Below are 18,260 nucleotides of genomic sequence, written 5' to 3' on the forward strand. Positions count from 1 at the left end.
GTCGCCTGACCAAAAATCCTGTTCTTCCTGCCAACGTACTACACTTATACTAACTATATCTAACTTTAGTCTATCCATCTCCCATTTCAGATTCTCTAATCTACCATAACGGTTCAAACTTCTAACATTACATGCTCCGACTCGCAGAATGTCGGTATCCATCTTCTTGATGATCTCCCCCTCTCATGTAGTCCCCACCTGGAGATCCGAATGGGGGACTAGTTTACCTCCGGAATATTTTACCTGGGAGGAAGCCATCATCAGTACATCATTCATGCAGAGAGAGTCTGCAGTGATAAGGATCGAGGGCTTTGAAAAAGAAGCAGCAATCCAGAAAGGAGTGAGGCAAGGCTGCAGTTTGTCCCCTCTCCTTTTCAATATTTACATAGAACAGGCAGTAAAGGAAATCGAAGAGAAATTTGGAAAGGGAATCACAGTCCAAGGAGAGGAAATCAAAACCTTGAGATTTGCCGATGATATTGTTATTTTATCTGAGACTGCAGAAGATCTCGAAGTTGCTGAATGGTATGGATGAAGTCTTGGGTAAGGAGTACAAGATGAAAATAAGTCCAAAACAAAAGTAATGGAGTGCAGTCGAACGAAGGCAGGGGATGCAGGAAATACTAGATTAGGAAATGAAGTCTTAAACGAAATAGATGAATATTGTTATTTGGGTAGTAAAATAACTAATGATGTCAGAAGTAAGGAGGACATAAAGTGCAGGCTAGCACAAGGAAGGAAGAACTTTCTTAAGAAAAGAAATTTGCTCACTTCAAACATTGATATCGGAATTAGAAAGATGTTTTTGAAGACTTTTGTGTGGAGCGTGGCATTGTATGGAAGTGAAACATGGACGATAACTAGCTCAGAAAGAAAGAGAATAGAAGCTTTTGAAATGTGGTGTTACAGAAGAATGCTGAAGGTGAGATGGATAGATCGAATCACGAATGAAGAGATACTGAATCGAATTGGTGAGAGGAGATCGATTTGGCTAAATTTGACGAGAAGAAGAGATAGAATGATAGGACACATCTTAAGACACCCACTACTTGTTCAGTTTTTTTTTTTTGAAGGAAGTGTAGGTGGTAAGAACGGTAGGGGTAGACCAAGGTATGAATATGACAAGCAGGTTAGAGCAGATGTAGGATGCAATAGTTATGTAGAAATGAAAAGGTTAGCACATGATAGGGTGGCATGGAGAGCTGCATCAAACCAGTCTATGGACTGATGATTCAAACAACATGGGAATCAACATCTATATCATCTGATGGCCAAGCAGGCATCAATTTTTTGTAATGAGACGAAATCTCAAGTGCATTGGCACTGCCAGTGGTCTCCACGGTATGCACTAGCCATGCGTATTGGAAGGTGTGCTAGGTACCAACTTACAAGCCCAACCTAGCATACGGGGGCGAAACACTGGCAACCAGGAATGAGATAGCTGGGCAATTTATAATGTCCAATAACGGACCATTTTTATTGTCTTAAAAATTGTTGTGTACAATTAGACATTTACACATTGCACTGTTATATACCGAAGTATCTAATTGTGACACAAATACTCTATAACATTGTAAGGAATTATTTCCTACATCACTGTAATGTCGGTGAACACAAGCACTGATCAAATGGATATTGAACGTGGGGTCTAATAAATTGAGTGATACCGACGTACACTTAGAGTAGCAGTCAGTTTCTGTACATATCCTACTCATTTGTGTACTTATTGCTGCATACAATGCCAGAATGTGTGTGCTTCATAACTATATTATACTCTGTCAATAATAATTGACATGTGTTTTCGGAATGGAGAAGGTCTGTCCTTGGCTATTTGCATATTCGGCATGGACAACATTCAGCTCCTCCTACATGGAGGCCTACGACAAGCTGCTCGCTGCACAGTGCGGGGACAACGCTCTCAACATTTCTCTCGAGAAACTGGTGCTTGTTCTAGTCTAGAGAAATCTTGAGATCCCGTCTCAGACTGCCCATCACTAGTAAGATCTCATAAATGTACCGTTGAGTTGCTAAGGATCCACTGCGAATGATCAGGAGATTGAATTTCGTATCAGCGAGCTCGATAGCTGCTTAAGTGCGGCCAGTATCCAGTAATCGGGAGATAGTGGGTTCGAACCCCACTGTTGGCAGCCCTGAGGATGGTTTTCCGAGGTTTTCCATTTTCACACCAGGCAAATGCTGGGGCTGTACCTTAATTAAGGCCATGGCTGCTTCCTTCCCACTCCTAGGCTTTTCCTATCCCATAAGACGTATCTGTGTCGGTGCAATGTAAAGCAAAATAGCAACACAAAACAATGAATTTCGTATCAATACTTACGCCCACCCACACCATAACAGATCTACATTTATATGTAGTGGTATATTGTACTGCTGTTAGAGGAAATCACTCTTCACATCTCCTCCAGACTCTCAAATGATCATCATAATGTAAAGCGAGTTTTAGCCGTTAACAATTCAGGATGCCAGCGTCCTAGCTGCCAGTACAGATGATCTCTAGCAAACTGCAGTCTCCTGCTACAATTTTGTCTGTCCAGCATAGGTATTTGACAAAGTCGTTGGATTTTAAATCAGGCTCTGTTTCTGAATGTTTGGTTGCTAACTCATACTCCAGAAGCCTGCTGTATGTCCACCTGTAATGCTAGTTCTGTAACTTGGCGGTTTAGAGAACTTACAGATTCCCAAAACTATCCTTCCCTGGGGGTGGTTTTCATTGGGCAGCCTGTGCCAGGGCGCCTGGCAACGTTTCTAGTCTCCTGGAAACGTTTCCACAGATATCAAATTGTATTCTGAACAACTCCTTGCATTCTGGATATACCTCTGTGAGTGGCCTTCTTGTTCGGTGTAAGTGCATGAGAGAAATTATTCAACAACTGCTTCCTCCCGTTGCTTTTGTTGGTCCACACAACCAGCTGTGGCTTGTTAAAACTATACTCCACGCAGGCGAACCTTAGCACACACTTTGAACTGGGGTGCTCATACCTTTCAGATGATACAGACACCTCCCATAATCTTAATCACAGCGGACCTCTAGCTCTTCTGTAAACGTAATGTGTTAATTGATGTAATAGTCCAGTCCCCATCCCACTATGCATTCGTACGTTGTAGAACATCTGAAGACGTGATCAAATTCATTTTTTGAGCAGTGTATTATTTCGTTCTGCGTACTTGCTTGGGATTTCACTGCCAGACGAAGGCATTGAGTATGAGCGCTAACTAGTTTGTCTCGGTGTGCTGTAGTATTTACTGGAAAGCTACTTAATGATAATGAGATGGCAAGTTTTACTAGCTGCCGTAATTGTGTTTTAGTGTTTAGAAGCTGTTTATCCTTAGAATATATTATATCAGAATATTGTTTTCGGTTTGGCTTGAAATAAAATTTTGTTCTACAATTGTATTAAAGCTTTTTATGCCATTGTGTTAATGGTGTTTTATTCTTTAAAAAAAAGTAGTACCACTGGCATTATATTATACATATTGGCTATCCGAGTACATTCCGTTCCTTATTTCTCCATGAATAATGTGTTGATTATTTGAGGGTCTTGTAACTTTATGATCTTGTTTATGTAGAAAATTATTGTTTATAGGTTCCTAATTATCTTTAATTTCTGTTATTCACTATCCTTAAATTGTAGTTAATTGTCCATTTTTTATCTTTTATTGCAGGAACTAACTGAACTCCATCATGACAATGTTGTTGCCCTTCTTGATTGCAAGGTATGTCTGTAATTGTATACGCTTATCCTTTCACTGGCTGCATGAGAATCTCTTCGATCTTCGGGGGTGTCTGGGTGTAGTAAGAGAGTGATAAGTCTTTTAGCCAGGGAATGTAAATTATTCATATTTTTAAAATAATAAGTCTTGGCAGGCTTTGTTAGATATTAACATTAACCGCAAACACATGCTCCCGTCCCGAGATAGTACAGCTCTTTTCAGGCACACCCCCAGTGGCGGTTAGCTGCATGTACCATTTTAACCACACATCATCCCTCCTGCCATTCTTAAATCTGTAGTAGTACCGGGAATTGAACCCAGGCCTCAGAGGATGGGAGCTAATTGTGTTAACAATTATGCTACAGGGCCGAATGTTGACATTCTTTTACATAAATATTTTAATTACAAAGGAAATTCGTATTTAATTATGATTATTGAAAATGATCTCTACATTCATTTAAATGAATTGAACAATCCAGTCTGATGCAAACTAATGGGATGTCACAAGTGAACTTCCCTAATATTCCCTAACTGTTAAATAATTCAATTACATCATCATAACTTCAAAATCAGCATCAGTTATTCTTTCAATAACATAAATGTCATATGGCTATCCTTTGACAAAATTGAAGCAATCAAACCAAACAGAAAAGCACAAATTAAACCATGGTAAAGACAGTAAAAATAAATCTAGTAAAATTGTGTTCTGTTTTAATTTAATTGTGTATTATTTTATCTGTTAATCCTTTTATTATCTTAGTTCTCAAATAATATTAGTAATAAATAGAGGTGTTAGAAAGTGTTATTATTTATTTTAATGATTAGTTGATTTAAAATTCAAAGGTGATGTTTTGTGTTTTTATTATTCTTTGGGGGGAAAAGTTAAAATTTCTAAAGCAATCAGGATTGTACAATAAGTGTCTTTAAAAAAGTATAAAATTAATAAAACAAAGTAAAAAACAAAATAGCAGGTAAACCGTTAATCGTGCCTATGGAAGAATTTGAAAATATTTATAAGGAAGTCACATTTTTATTTTACATTCACCTTCATGCAGCATCTTGAGAAACACATTTTAAATGCATACAAGTTTCCTTTTTCAGATTTATCCGAATACTGCAGTGAAATCATTGTCCGACTTGTTGGCTGAATTGTCAGCGTACTGGCCTTTGGTTCAGATGGTCCCGGGTTCGATTCCCGGCTGGGTTGGTGATTTTAATCGCATCTGATTAATTCTTCTAGCTCAGGGACTGGGTGTTTGTGAGCGTCCCAACATTCTTTCTTCATATTCAGACAACATACCACACTACCAACCACCACAGAAACACACAATAGTGATTACACCCCTCAATATAGGGTTGGCGTCAGGAAGGGGATCTGTCAGTAAAACAGGGCCAAATCCACATGTGCGACACAGTTCGCACCCTAGACCCCACAGCTGTGGGAAAAGCGGTAAGAAAAGAAGGAGAAGACTGTAGTGAAATCATCGAAAGTAGATCATAGTGTCCCAGCATTTGCAGCTGCCAATCGTCGCCTCCTGTCACCTACTGTGAGACTATCTTTTGAAAACAGTATTTCAGAATGCACGTTTGAACATGGATATCACACACAATTTAATGTAGCAGTTGTATGGTCTTGGTCAGCAAGCCTTAATCTCATGAACATCTCTGGAACATTCACCTTTATAATCTTCTTGATGCCACGAACCTACTGCGCTGGCGTAGCAGGGGGAGACGTGATACTCCCACGTGACGCGTCCCAGGTGGTGGATAGGGGAGGCCTAACCAGCTTGCCGGCGAATTTGAGCGCAATAAACTAGCTCTCGTGGACCAAACACGTATCCCCCTGTGGGTGGGGGATGCGAACGAAGAATACACTGCGGTATACCCTGCCTGTCGTAGGAGCGACTGAAAGGGGCGACCAAGGGATGATCGAATTAGAACCATGAAACTACTTGTAATTAGTACCATCACACGTTGAACACCATGGGTTGCCATTACTTGTGAGTAGTACCACTATGTTTGATACACAATAGGTTTGTGATTAGTAGCAACAGAGTGCGAATCGGGGTGGGATTTACAGTACCCGCAATTAGTACCACTACATGCGGAACACCACGGGTTTACGTTGCCTGTAATTAGTACCATTATGTGAGCAACACCACGGAGAATTTTTAGGTGCAAAATGACACGATGCCTTCTACAGTCCTGAAAAGGTGAACCATTCAGATATAATTGTTACTATTGTGATCACAATTCAGTATGGGTCAAACATGAAGTTTATAACGTACGATTACTCTGCCGTCCAGGCAAAAAAAGAAAGCCTACTTGTTCTTTAGGTCTCAAAGTTAAGATAGCCAAATTGGGCAAAAATATTGAATTCCTAAAACAGTGCATTGCTCACAACTTGACACCTAATTTTCTTGCCTTTTATTGTCATTTTCTGTATATATGTAAATTTAATTTTAGTATTCTTGGTTGTTTTTGTCTAAATTTGTCTTATGGCTGACGATGGGCAGTTAGGGGTGAAACTAGTCCCACTATCACAACAAATGCAATGTAATCATTACATAATAAAGGCATTGAAAAGGTGGGCCATTGAGATATAATTGTTACTATTATGACCAGTTTGACAAAATTCCTGTGAAAATGGATGAACACAAATCCTTGAATCTGATTTGCGGAGTCATCTTCCACTGTGACTCGATCTTGAACACTGACAATGACCTGATGGAAGACATTAAGAACCGTGGCATGACACACGTCTGGTGCATTATGTGCGAAGTCAACGGTGCTGCCGATGCATTGCTTCCTTCAAGTTGTCAATGTTAGCAGAGAAAGTCAAAGTAACAACCTATAGTTGCAATGTGAGGCCATACATCCCACCTCTCTTGCAGTGCTATAACTGCCGAACATTCAGACACGTGGTATAATTGCTCCTAAGACCAGTTAGGGAAAACATGCCCACCATCTGGAGCATCTGTTGCAAAACCTGCACGTTTCTTTCGTTGGAGGAACCCCGCCACCAAAAAGCGTCGATAGAAAAACTCCGTGGCGCTCACCCCTCCGAAACCTTGTTTGGTGACGATGTGATGGACGCTGAGCTTTCATCTTAATATTCAGATCCATGACAGGCAACTTACTGAGCTGCACCAGGTGGTGAGTATGGCTTATTCAAAAGCTCATCTTAAGCCAGATCGCCATTTGGTCTTGAGAAATTTTAGACTGTACTAGAAAGAACAGGATTATGCCAACTGGGCTTCCAGTTCCTCTAAGAATTGAGCTGGAGGCAGTAGCTTTATGAGTTTTATTGCCTGTCATGACTACAGTTTGTAACATGTATTTCTCACCAGGTCAAGCTGTGAATGTCAGTGATGTAATTGACTTTATAGGTCAGCTCCCGTCTCATTTTCTCCTCTTAAGTGATTATAAACTGCATCACCCATTATGGGGCTCTGAAATGCTTTACTCTAGAGGAAGGGATTTGGAGAAGTTGGTAGGAAAGCTGGATTTATGCACTTTGAATACAGGGGAACCAGGAACTAACATACTTCACCGTAGTGCATGAAACCTTCTCTTGCCTTGATGTTACTCTACGCAGCCCTGCGCTCATTCCCCTGCTTTGGTGGGATGTAAACGATGACCTGTGTAACAGTGCCTATTTTCCCACAGTTTTTACTTTGTTAAAACAGAAATCCATCGAGGCTCCTCCCCGTTGGATTCTGAAATGTGCTGATTGGCCAAAGTTCACTTCACTAGCTGTCTTGGACAACTCAAGTAGCCGGAGCATAAACAATGATATGACTTATATAACACAAGTTATTCTTGCTGCTGCTGAGGAGTCCAAACCATATATTTCTGGGACATCTCGACGAAAAATTATTCCTTGGTGGAACGAAGAAATTGCAGCGGTTATAAAAGAGTGACATTGTATTCATAAGCATTATAAGTAGAAAAGGCAACTATTCAATACATTTATTATGTAAGAAGTACATTAATTAAGTCAGGGACTAGTTTTGGCCTCTAGAGACCATCCTCAGCCAAAAATATAAATAGAAAAGTCATAAAACCATTACTAAAATGGGTGTATACACACTGAACTTAACAATATTGAAATGTATCATCAAAGATTAACATAAAAATATTATTTGTTTATAAACATTTTGAAGAAGACACTCGTACTTATAGTGTAAATTCATATCACATATATAAGTCTTAATGCATTTTCATGTTGGTCAGTCGAGGGAGAAGGTCATCTCAGCGAATGTTGAAGTTATTCATTTAACACTTAACAATATTGGAGTGCATTGTCAGAGATTAACTTATATAAGAATATCGAGATGAAACCTATTTAAAAATTGCCACTGATAGACGTATGGTACAGGTTCACATAACAAATGTTGAATCTTGAAACATACTAATTTTGTACAAATGGAGTAAAAAGTTCGTCTCAATCCTATCAAAATATTAAAAATTGTGCTTCTTGTAGCTTTCAGTTACAGGATTAAAATAATGGCACACGGATGGTTCATCTTTAAACTGAAAAATTTGTTATGTTAAAACAAATAGAATAGAACCATGTAACAGTCCAATGGAAACGTTCTTGTGGAGATGCTGTGTCAAGTGAAAACAGTTTGAGACTCACCCCTGGTTGTGGAGCTACACATATGTAGCAGGTGCTGATTTAAGAAACACAATGATATACAGTACTAGAGTGACCGGCCAGTTGGCCGTGCGTTTAGAAGCGCACAGCTATGATCTTGCATCTAGGAGATGGGTTTGAATCCCACTGCCGGCAGGTCGGAAAATGGTTTTCCGTGGTTTCCCATTTTCACACCAGGCAAATGTTGGGGCTGTACATTAATTAAGGCCACAGCCGCTTCCTTCCAACTCCTAGGCCTTACCTATCCCATCGTCGCCATAAGACCTATCTGTGTCGGTGGAATGTAAAACCACTAGCAAAAAAAAAAAAGTACTAGAGTGGAACATAGCAGATGGCAAGGAAACGGAAAGGAGGGTGGGGTGGAAGGGGGAGGGCAGAGGGGAAGGAGAGGTGTAGTTATCTACAGCAGATGTGGACGGTGTGGGATAAACGGGAATTGCCGGGAGGGATATTTCAAAGCATTATGGAGGTGGGGGTTCTGATTGCTTGATTTCGTTTTATTAAGAATTGGAATTATAAGATCGAATAAAATGTTGGGTTTTTCTGATATGTCCTTAAGATTAGAATTAGGATTGAAATATTGGTCTAGGTGAATGAAATGAATTTTCTGTGAAATCGAGTATCTTTCATGGTATGGGTTACTGTAGTCACGTTCTAGTTGATGAACCATGGGCAATGGCTGAGTGGTCTAGTAAGTGGTCCTGAGAGTCTGGATGTCAGTTGCTATGGAATGGGAGTGGGTATCTCTAATATATTCTGAGTCATGGCCCTCCTTGTACTCAGGCGGCTAGGACTTAACAATCTGCCGGTGGTCCTTAAGCCGTTAGAGGAGAGATCCTCACTTGGACTATGTGTGAGTAGGTAGTATCCTGCTTCATGAATTTACCAAGTTCAGAACATTTTAAGCAAACCTCGGACCTATGGGATTAACTGAGTGCCACTCCCATTTGACGGGCGATTTACTCCTCGGAAACAACTTGGTGAACAAAATGGAATTCGATGGGAGCTATCAATATTAATGGGGCTTATGAAACAAAGAAAGTCAGCAAAAGGATGCATCTGGATGTGCTAGGAGTAAGTGATATTTGGTTAAGGGGAGATGATGGAGAAGAGATAGGAGATAAAATGAACTTGACGGTTGTTAAAAAGGGAAGGGAGGAGTATGGGGTAGGGCTATTCATCAGGAATACTATTGCACGCAACATAGTTTTTGTTAGTCACGTAAATGAGCGCATGATGTGGGTAGATTGGCAGTTGGAGGAATTAGGACGATAATTGTCTCTGTGCATTCGCCATGTGAGGGTGCAGATGAGGATGAAGTTGACAGGTTGTATGAAGCATTGAGTGTCATCGTAGTCAGGGTCAACAGCATGGATAGGATAGTGCTAATGTGCAATTTCAATGCGAGAGTTGGAAATAGAACTGAAGGATACGAAAGGGTGATTGGCAAAAGTGAGGAAGATATGGAAGCTAATAGGAAGTGGAAGCGTTTGCTGGACTTCTGTGCTAGTATGGGTTTATCAGTTACGAATATATTCTTCAAGCATAAGGCTATTTACCGCTACACATGGGAGGGTAGGGAACGGATCCATAATAGACTATGTCTTAACGGACTTTGAATTCAAGAAATCTGTTAGGAATGTACAGGTTTTCTGGGGATTTTTTCATGATACAGACCAATATCTGATCTGTAGTGAACTAAGTATCTCAAAGGCCTAGGATAGAGAAAGTGAAATCTATCTGCAAACGAATAGGGATAGAAAATCTCCAGGATGAGGAAATTAGAAGTACATGGATATGATTAGTGAGGAGTTCAGAAATGTGGACAATAAGCAGGTTCAGGATATAGAAAGAGAATGTGTGGCGTACAGGCATGCTGTAGTCAAAACAGCAAGGGAATGCCTAGGAACAACTGTGTGTACAGATGGGGGGAAAAGCTAACATCTTGGTGGAATGATGAAGTGAGAGCAGCTTGTAAACGTAAAAAGAAGGCTTATTAGAAATGGCTCCGAACAAGGCCTGATGCAAACAGAGAATTGTTTGTAGACGAAGGAAGCAGAGTGAAATAAATAATTGTTGAATACAAACAGAAGTTGTGGGATGATTTTGGTAATAACCTGGAAAGGCTTGGTCAAGCAGCAGGGACACCTTTCTGGACAGTAATAAAGAATCTTAGGAAGGAAGGGAAAAAGGAAATGAACAGTGTTTTGGGTAATTCAGGCGAACTCATAATAGATCCCAGGTGGAAGGAATATTTTGAAAATCTTCTCAGTGTAAAAGGAAATCTTGCTAGTGGTGTCGCGAACAACCAGGCTCATGGGGAGGAGGAAAATGATGTTGAAGTGTAGTGGGAAGGCTGGGATGAAATTAATTCTCATAGAGTAATAAGATTAGCATGGAGTGTTGGTAAGTTACCTTCAGATTGGACAAAAGCAGTAATTGCACCTATCTTTAAGCAAAGGAACAGGAAGGATTTCAACAACTGTCGAGGTATCTCGGTGATTAGTATACCAGGCAAGTTATTCACTGGCATCATGGAAGGGAGGGTGTGATCAGTGGTTGAGAGGAAGTTCGATGAAAACCAGTGTGGTTTCAGACAACGGAGGGACTGTCAGGATCAGATTTTCAGTATGCGCCAGGTAATTGAAAAATGCTGTGAGAGGAATAGACAGTTATGTTTGTTTCATAGATCTAGAGAAAGCATGACAGGGTACAAAGGGAGAAGATATTCACCATACTGGGGGACTATGGGATTAAGGGTAGATTATTGCAATCAATCAAATGCTTTTATGTTGACAACTGGGTTGCAGTGAGAATTGATGGTAAAATGAGTTCTTTGTTCAGGGTGCTTACAGGGGTTAGACAGTCTGTAATCTTTCACCTTTGTTGTTCGTAGTTTACATTTATCATGTGCTGAAATATATAAGGTGGCTGGGAGGGATTCAGTTAGATGGAAATGTGGTAAGCAGTCTGGGCTACGCTGACGACTTGGTCTTCACCCTGACAGTAACACATCTATAAATATCGCTTTAGTTACACCAGACGTCTCGAAGACGTGCCACTCAAAGCCTGTTATTTAAAGTTGCGTTTCGGTAGGCGTTATGTTCTAGAAATAGTTCGCACCAATTGCAAGTTTTGTTGCATTCAATCAATTTAATTTACAAGAAAATGGAACGACTGAAAAAGTAAAAGAATTGTTTCAGCTAACATATCTATATTAACATTTGATATTGAACAATTTAAAACTTTCGTTGTAAGAAGGCAAACAAGAAAAAAACACAAAATATGAAAATATTATGTCCATGGTACAAAGAAATTTGAGTCCATTAAATTTGAATATCCATATACAAATACTCAAAAAGAAATCAGGATTCAAACACTATCAGTACACACACAAATAAAACACAGAATTTCAGAAAATGAAGCATAAGAGCAGAAAATTGATACAGTGAGTATGGTATGAAAATTAGTCTTTTGAAGACCAAATTGATCTCAGTAGGTAAGAAATTCAACATAATTGAATGTCAGATTGGTGATACAAAGCTGCAACAGATAGATGATTTCAAGTATTTAGGATTTGTGTTCTCCCGGGATGGTAATATGCCGAGCAAGTTGGCTGTGTGGTTAGAGATGCGCGGCTGTGAGCTTGCATCTGGGAGATAGTGGGTTCGAATCCCACTGTCGACAGACCTGAGAATGGTTTTCCGTGGTTTCCCATTTTCACACCAGGCAAAAGCTGGGGCTGTACCTTAATTAAGGCCATGGCCGCTTCCTTCCAACTCCTAGGCATATTCTGTAAGAAGGAAGTCAGCTCCTGGACGAAACTATTTTTACATCGGTTTGTTTTCAGACCAACTTTGCTTTACGGGAGCAAAAGCTGGATTGACTTAGAATATCTTACTCACAAGTTAGACGGAACAGACGTAAAAGTCGTGAGACTGTTTGCTGGTACAATCAGGTTGAACCAATGGCAGGATGGTACTCGGAATGAGGAGATAAAGGTTAAGTTTGAATGAACTCGATGGGTGAAGCTGTATGCATAAACCGGCTTTGGTAATGGGGTCATGTGAAACGAATGGAGGAGGATAGGTTACCTAGGAGAATAATGGACTCTGATATGGTTGATGAGAGAAGTAAAGGGAGACGAAGATGGGGATGGTTAGACTCTGTTTCTAACGATTTAAAGACCATAGATGTAGAACAAAGTGAGGCCACAGCACTAGTTGCAAATGGAGGATTGTGGCAACATTTAGTAAATTCACAGAGGCTTGCAGACTGAATGCTGAAAGGCATAATGGTCTATAATGATGATATATGTATGTAATGAGCAGGGACCCCTTACTGATCATTTTAAGAATTTTCATGCTCTGATCAGTGCAGTAAATTTATGATTGAAATTCATCATGTGTTGCCCTATGGCTGAAAACCTACAGTATCTGAGAGCATTGACATGTTCTAATAATACACTGACTGACAGAGCAAATGCAACACCAAGAAGGAGTGGTCAGAACTTTATGCCAATTGCAGGGTAGACTGACGTCGCTGAGGTATGCTCATGATGTGAAATGCGCCGCTGTGCTGCGCACGTAGCGAACGATAAATGGAACACGGCGTTGGCGAATGGCCCACTTCCTACCGTGATTTCTCAGCCGACAGTCATTGTAGAACGTGTTGTCGTGTGCCACAGGACACGTGTATAGCTAAGAATGCCAGGCCGCCGTCAACGGAGGCATTTCCAGCAGACAGACGACTTTACGAGGGGTATGGTGATCGGGCTGAGAAGGGCAGGTTGGTCGCTTCGTCAAATCGCAGCCGATACCCATAGGGATGTGTCCACGGTGCAGCGCCTGTGGCGAAGATGGTTGGCGCAGGGACATGTGGCACGTGTGAGGGGTTCAGGCGCAGCCCGGGTGACGTCAGCACGCGAGGATCGGCGCATCCGCCGCCAAGCGGTGGCAGCCCCGCACGCCACGTCAACCGCCATTCTTCAGCATGTGCAAGACACCCTGGCTGTTCCAATATTGACCAGAACAATTTCCTGTCGATTGGTTGAAGGAGGCCTGCACTCCCGGCGTCCGCTCAGAAGACTACCATTGACTCCACAGCATAGACATGCACGCCTGGCATGGTGCCGGGCTAGAGCGACTTGGATGAGGGAATGGCGGAACGTCGTGTTCTCCGATGAGTCACGCTTCTGTTCTGTCAGTGATAGTCACCGCAGACGAGTGTGGCGTCGGCGTGGAGAAAGGTCAAATCCGGCAGTAACTGTGGAGCGCCCTACCGCTAGACAACGCGGCATCATGGTTTGGGGCGCTATTGGGTATGATTCCACGTCACCTCTAGTGCGTATTCAAGGCACGTTAAATGCCCACCGCTACGTGCAGCATGTGCTGCGGCCGGTGGCACTCCCGTACCTTCAGGGGCTGCCCAATGCTCTGTTTCAGCAGGATAATGCCCGCCCACACACTGCTCGCATCTCCCAACAGGCTCTACGAGGTGTACAGATGCTTCCGTGGCCAGCGTACTCTCCGGATCTCTCACCAATCGAACACGTGTGGGATCTCATTGGACGCCATTTGCAAACTCTGCCCCAGCCTCGTACGGACGACCAACTGTGGCAAATGGTTGACAGAGAATGGAGAACCATCCCTCAGGACACCATCCGCCCTCTTATTGACTCTGTACCTCGACGTGTTTCTGCGTGCATCGCCGCTCGCGGTGGTCCTACATCCTACTGAGTCGATGCCGTGCGCATTGTGTAACCTGCATATCGGTTTGAAATAAACATCAGTTATTCGCCCGTGCCTTCTCTGTTTTTTCCCCAACTTTCATCCCTTTCGAACCACTCCTTCTTGGTGTTACATTTGCTCTGTCAGTCAGTGTAAATGTATTGAATAGATGGAACCATTTGAGCAGTTACCTTTTCTACTTGTAACTGCTTTTCAATATGGAGCAGCACGAAATTCATTGCATATGATCCTAATCATTATCAAAGGCAGCCTACTGTGGCCAACTAGGTAACATTTAAGAAACTCCGGGCCAAAAGCTATTTCTTATTTGACAGAGTAGGAAATTTTCATGCGAAAGTCGTCTGTCCTCCATGATGGCACATATACCGTCATCTCAAATATGGACCAAATTTTGATGCATTTCTGGAATATTACAAACTATCCACTTCATGTCCTTATCGATATGACAGTCTAACTACCACAGAAATATTCAGCCACCTAATCGATACTTTTATTGGCCTTGGCAAATTTATAAAATCATTAATAGTACATGTTTCGACTGCTTTAGTCATCATCAGCTATATTCATCTAAGCTTAGGTGCAAGTATGGTAAAAGTATGCACTATATATACGCTTTGAGTCGCACGTTGGCCAGGCCGAAGAGGTGGACGCCGAAAAGAAGTCAATTTACCAGCCAACTGTAAACTACTATAAAGATAAATATCACCTAGACAATATTTCCGTCCATGGACTCATGATCGGAGCTCGAGGCACAATCCCTAAATTTCTTGTACAGCTATGGGATTCTCTCGGTCTCAGCCGGACACGACTTCATGACATCGCTATCGCCGCAATACGAGGTTCAGTGACCATACTCCGCAATCATCTGTATAACATCTGACGAACCGTATTGCAAATCTATTCCTGAGCCTTTTGGTGAATCTTCTACCTGGCACACTAGCAAAGTCAGCAGTAACTTAGAAGACAAAATACTGTGTAGTCGACATACTTTGTCCTTGTGGCAGCCTCCGCATGGGGGAAGTTGTAATAATAAAATAATAATTCTCGTTTTAGCCTTGATAATTTCTCATGGGAAACTTAAACATTTTTTCGTACCGAGCTGGATAACTGCAGTCGCTTAACTGTGACCAGTATGCAGTATTCGGGAGATAATGGGTTCGAACCCCACTTTCGGCAGCCCAGAAGATTGTTTTCTGTGGTTTCCCATTTTTCTCTTAATTAAGGCCATGGCCACTTCTTTCCCACTCCTAACCCTTTCCTATCTGTGTCGGTGCGACATAAAGCAAGTTGTAAAAAAAAAAAAGTCTATTGATTGTGGATGGTGGTAGTGAGGGGGGTGTTGGAGAGGTGCTACTATACCAGATCGAGGACGGAGGACACAGATCCACACCCAAGGTAGCGGTTATTATAAGCGTAAATCCAGACAGGGATCGTGTTTCAAGCTGCCCAATTATATGTTCTATGGACGAAATAATTTCTAAACACATCCCAACATTGAGCTGCAAGGGCATTCTAAGAATCTACCTTTGGCAATAAGAAAAGCAAGTTAATTAGCTTTTTTCGCAGGCCATCAGTCACAAACATGAATTGGAAGCTGACATATGTTTTTGTTAATATCTTAGTTAAGAATAAGTTTTAATTATACTTTAATAACATCTTAAATAGTTAGTTGGTGAAAAGTTAATCGGTGTTTTTCAAATACGCTTCCGATTGGAACCTAAAAAAAGAGACTAAAAAGAATATTTTTATCTTCTTATTCAAAGAAGAGAATTTTTAACAACATGTTAGTAAAGGCCAAGTTATTAATCACTTTTTAAGCATTCTCCCCCCCCGCCCAATCAAAACCTCCTCACTGTCACCATCCTTCCTCAGTGGATAAACATTTTTAAGTTTCCCATCAGGAGTTATCAAGGCTAGTACGAGAACATATGTTGTGCATACTTTTACCATATTTACACCTAAGCTTATGTGAATATAGTTGATGATGACTGCATAGCAGTCAAAACATGTACTATTAATGATTTTATAAAATTGTCTGGGGCAAACAAAAGTATCGATTAGGTGGCAAAATATTTCTTTGATTGTTAGCATTTCTGGAGTACAAGGACCATTGTTTGTACCGGGAGTTTCCATTGCAGGTATTATTGTCACTGATCTGCCCATGGTTGTTAATCATCTAGCAAGTCACTTCACAGCTGTCTTGTTCCGGAAATTACATTCCTGAATTTTTCGCTCTGAAGTGGGGGGCAGAACGCCATAATGTAAGTTTTGCTGCTCACACTTGAGATGATTATAACGTGCCCTTTACAGCGTGGAAAATCTGGAGCCTTGGCTCTTTGCAAGGTCACGGCTCAAGGACGAGATAATGTCCATAACCAGATGTTGAAACACCACAGCGAGGATAGCCTGTGCTATGGGTGTTCAATCGATTCTAGTTAGAGGAGGAGTTTCCTTTTCAGTGGTGAGAGGGGATAGGAATTCCTCACTTCAAGCATGACAAAGACCCTAAATATGCAGGAAGCTACAGACCTATTTGTCTTGATAACTGTCTGTGTAAACTGCTTGGAAGGATGTTGAATTGACGACTTGTCAAGAGGACATTAATCGGAGTACCATTGTGCTTTTTGAGCTTCTTGTGTTCCTCCACTGACCATCTGGTACATCTGGAGAGTTCTTTCCAGGATACTTTTCTCTGAAGGCTGCATTTGATGGCTGTTTTCTTCAATTTGGCCAAGGCATTTGCCGTCACATTGCAATATGGCATCCTTTCAGCCCTGCATCAGTTGAAATTCTGTGGTAAGTTGCTGATTTTTATTGCAAAATTTTTGTCCTTCCATCTGTTCCGTGTTTTGTAGGGAGGGCATATTCACAGTACCTCGCCTGGAAAATTGAGTCCCTCGGGGATCGTTTCTCGGTGTCACTTCGTTTACGATTGCCATAAACGGTATTGTCACTGTTGTGGGTTCAGTGGTAATACCATTGCTGTATGTGTATAGTTTTGCTTTGCATGATAGTTCACAAAATATGGCAGTCACAAAGCAACAATTACAGCATGCTTTTAGGGGGAGTGCAACAGTGCACCTTAGATCATGGCCCTTGATTTCAAATGGACAAGACCTCTGTTGTTCACTCTGCTGGAAGTGCACTCCTCATCCCCATCTTGAGCTTTATTTGGGGGAAGTCGCTCTTCCTGTAATAGACACGTACTGATTTTTAGGGCTCCTTTTCGATAGTAAATTTTTGTGGGAGCCACATGTGCATAAATTAAAAGTAAAATGTGCCATGAAACTAAATAATGTGACGTTTCTTCGTAGCACTGCAAGGGGGGCTGATCGTGTGGTTTCCTATTACTTTGTAGGACACATACTTATCCAGATTAGACTACGGCAGTGCAGCATATGGATCGGCACTGTAAAATTTTCTTGGTAACCTGAATACCATCTACCGTACAAGTCTCATTGCTAGTCTGCTCTCTGAACCTTGTGTTCTACCTTCATACCTGAGGGGCTAGCAAACGCTGTTGTCCTATGCTGTGAATATCATGCAAATTTGCGGCAGATGCCACCTCACTCAAACTAATCCTTTTGTATTCCGCAATGAAAACTGTCGGTTGAATGCTGCATATCCACGAGCAGTGCAGCCTGTTGGTATGTGCTTTGATAGCAAGTACAGATTGTTTGATGTATCTTCATTTCCTTGTCTTGTAAGGTGACCAAGTAAGGTACCCCTTTGTTCAGTACAAATACCTGAAATAATTGCGAATGAGAACAATGCCTCTACGTAACTTTTCCTGCCTGTTTTGTACAACCTTACACAATCGTCCCATGTGGAATGATACCCAGGACCAGCTGACACTCAGCTTCAACTGGTGCTCGCCACACAGAATTTTGGCTGCTGATTTTTTCCCCCCTGCACATTAGCCCAAATGTGAACACAGGCCCTTCCATTTATCGGAGAATCTTCGTGTCCATTGTTGGCTGTTATCCAGGGGGTCAGTAGTTAATGGATGGTTCAGGGGCAGAAGCGAAAGTAAGCTGTGCGGATGTTTGTTTTTTCTCTTCCTGAAACCCGTAGCGTATACACAGCAGAATTGTGTACTATCATTGAATCCCTTGGTACAC

At 41.5% G+C, this 18,260-nt stretch overlaps 1 protein-coding gene across 2 annotated transcripts in view; it reads left to right on the forward strand.

Moving 5' to 3' along the window:
* The window catches only part of Atg1 (serine/threonine-protein kinase unc-51-like protein Atg1), a 431,394-nt gene that overhangs the window by 23,373 nt on the left and 389,761 nt on the right, over positions 1-18,260 (forward strand). For both annotated transcript variants that reach the window (XM_067141810.2, XM_067141811.2), the window contains exon 3: positions 3,682-3,732. In XM_067141810.2, coding sequence (XP_066997911.1) covers positions 3,682-3,732 — 51 coding nt within the window. The remainder of the gene's footprint in view (positions 1-3,681; positions 3,733-18,260) is intronic.

The sequence above is a fragment of the Anabrus simplex genome, chromosome 2 (assembly GCF_040414725.1).
Source record: "Anabrus simplex isolate iqAnaSimp1 chromosome 2, ASM4041472v1, whole genome shotgun sequence".
NCBI lineage: Eukaryota > Metazoa > Arthropoda > Insecta > Orthoptera > Tettigoniidae > Anabrus > Anabrus simplex.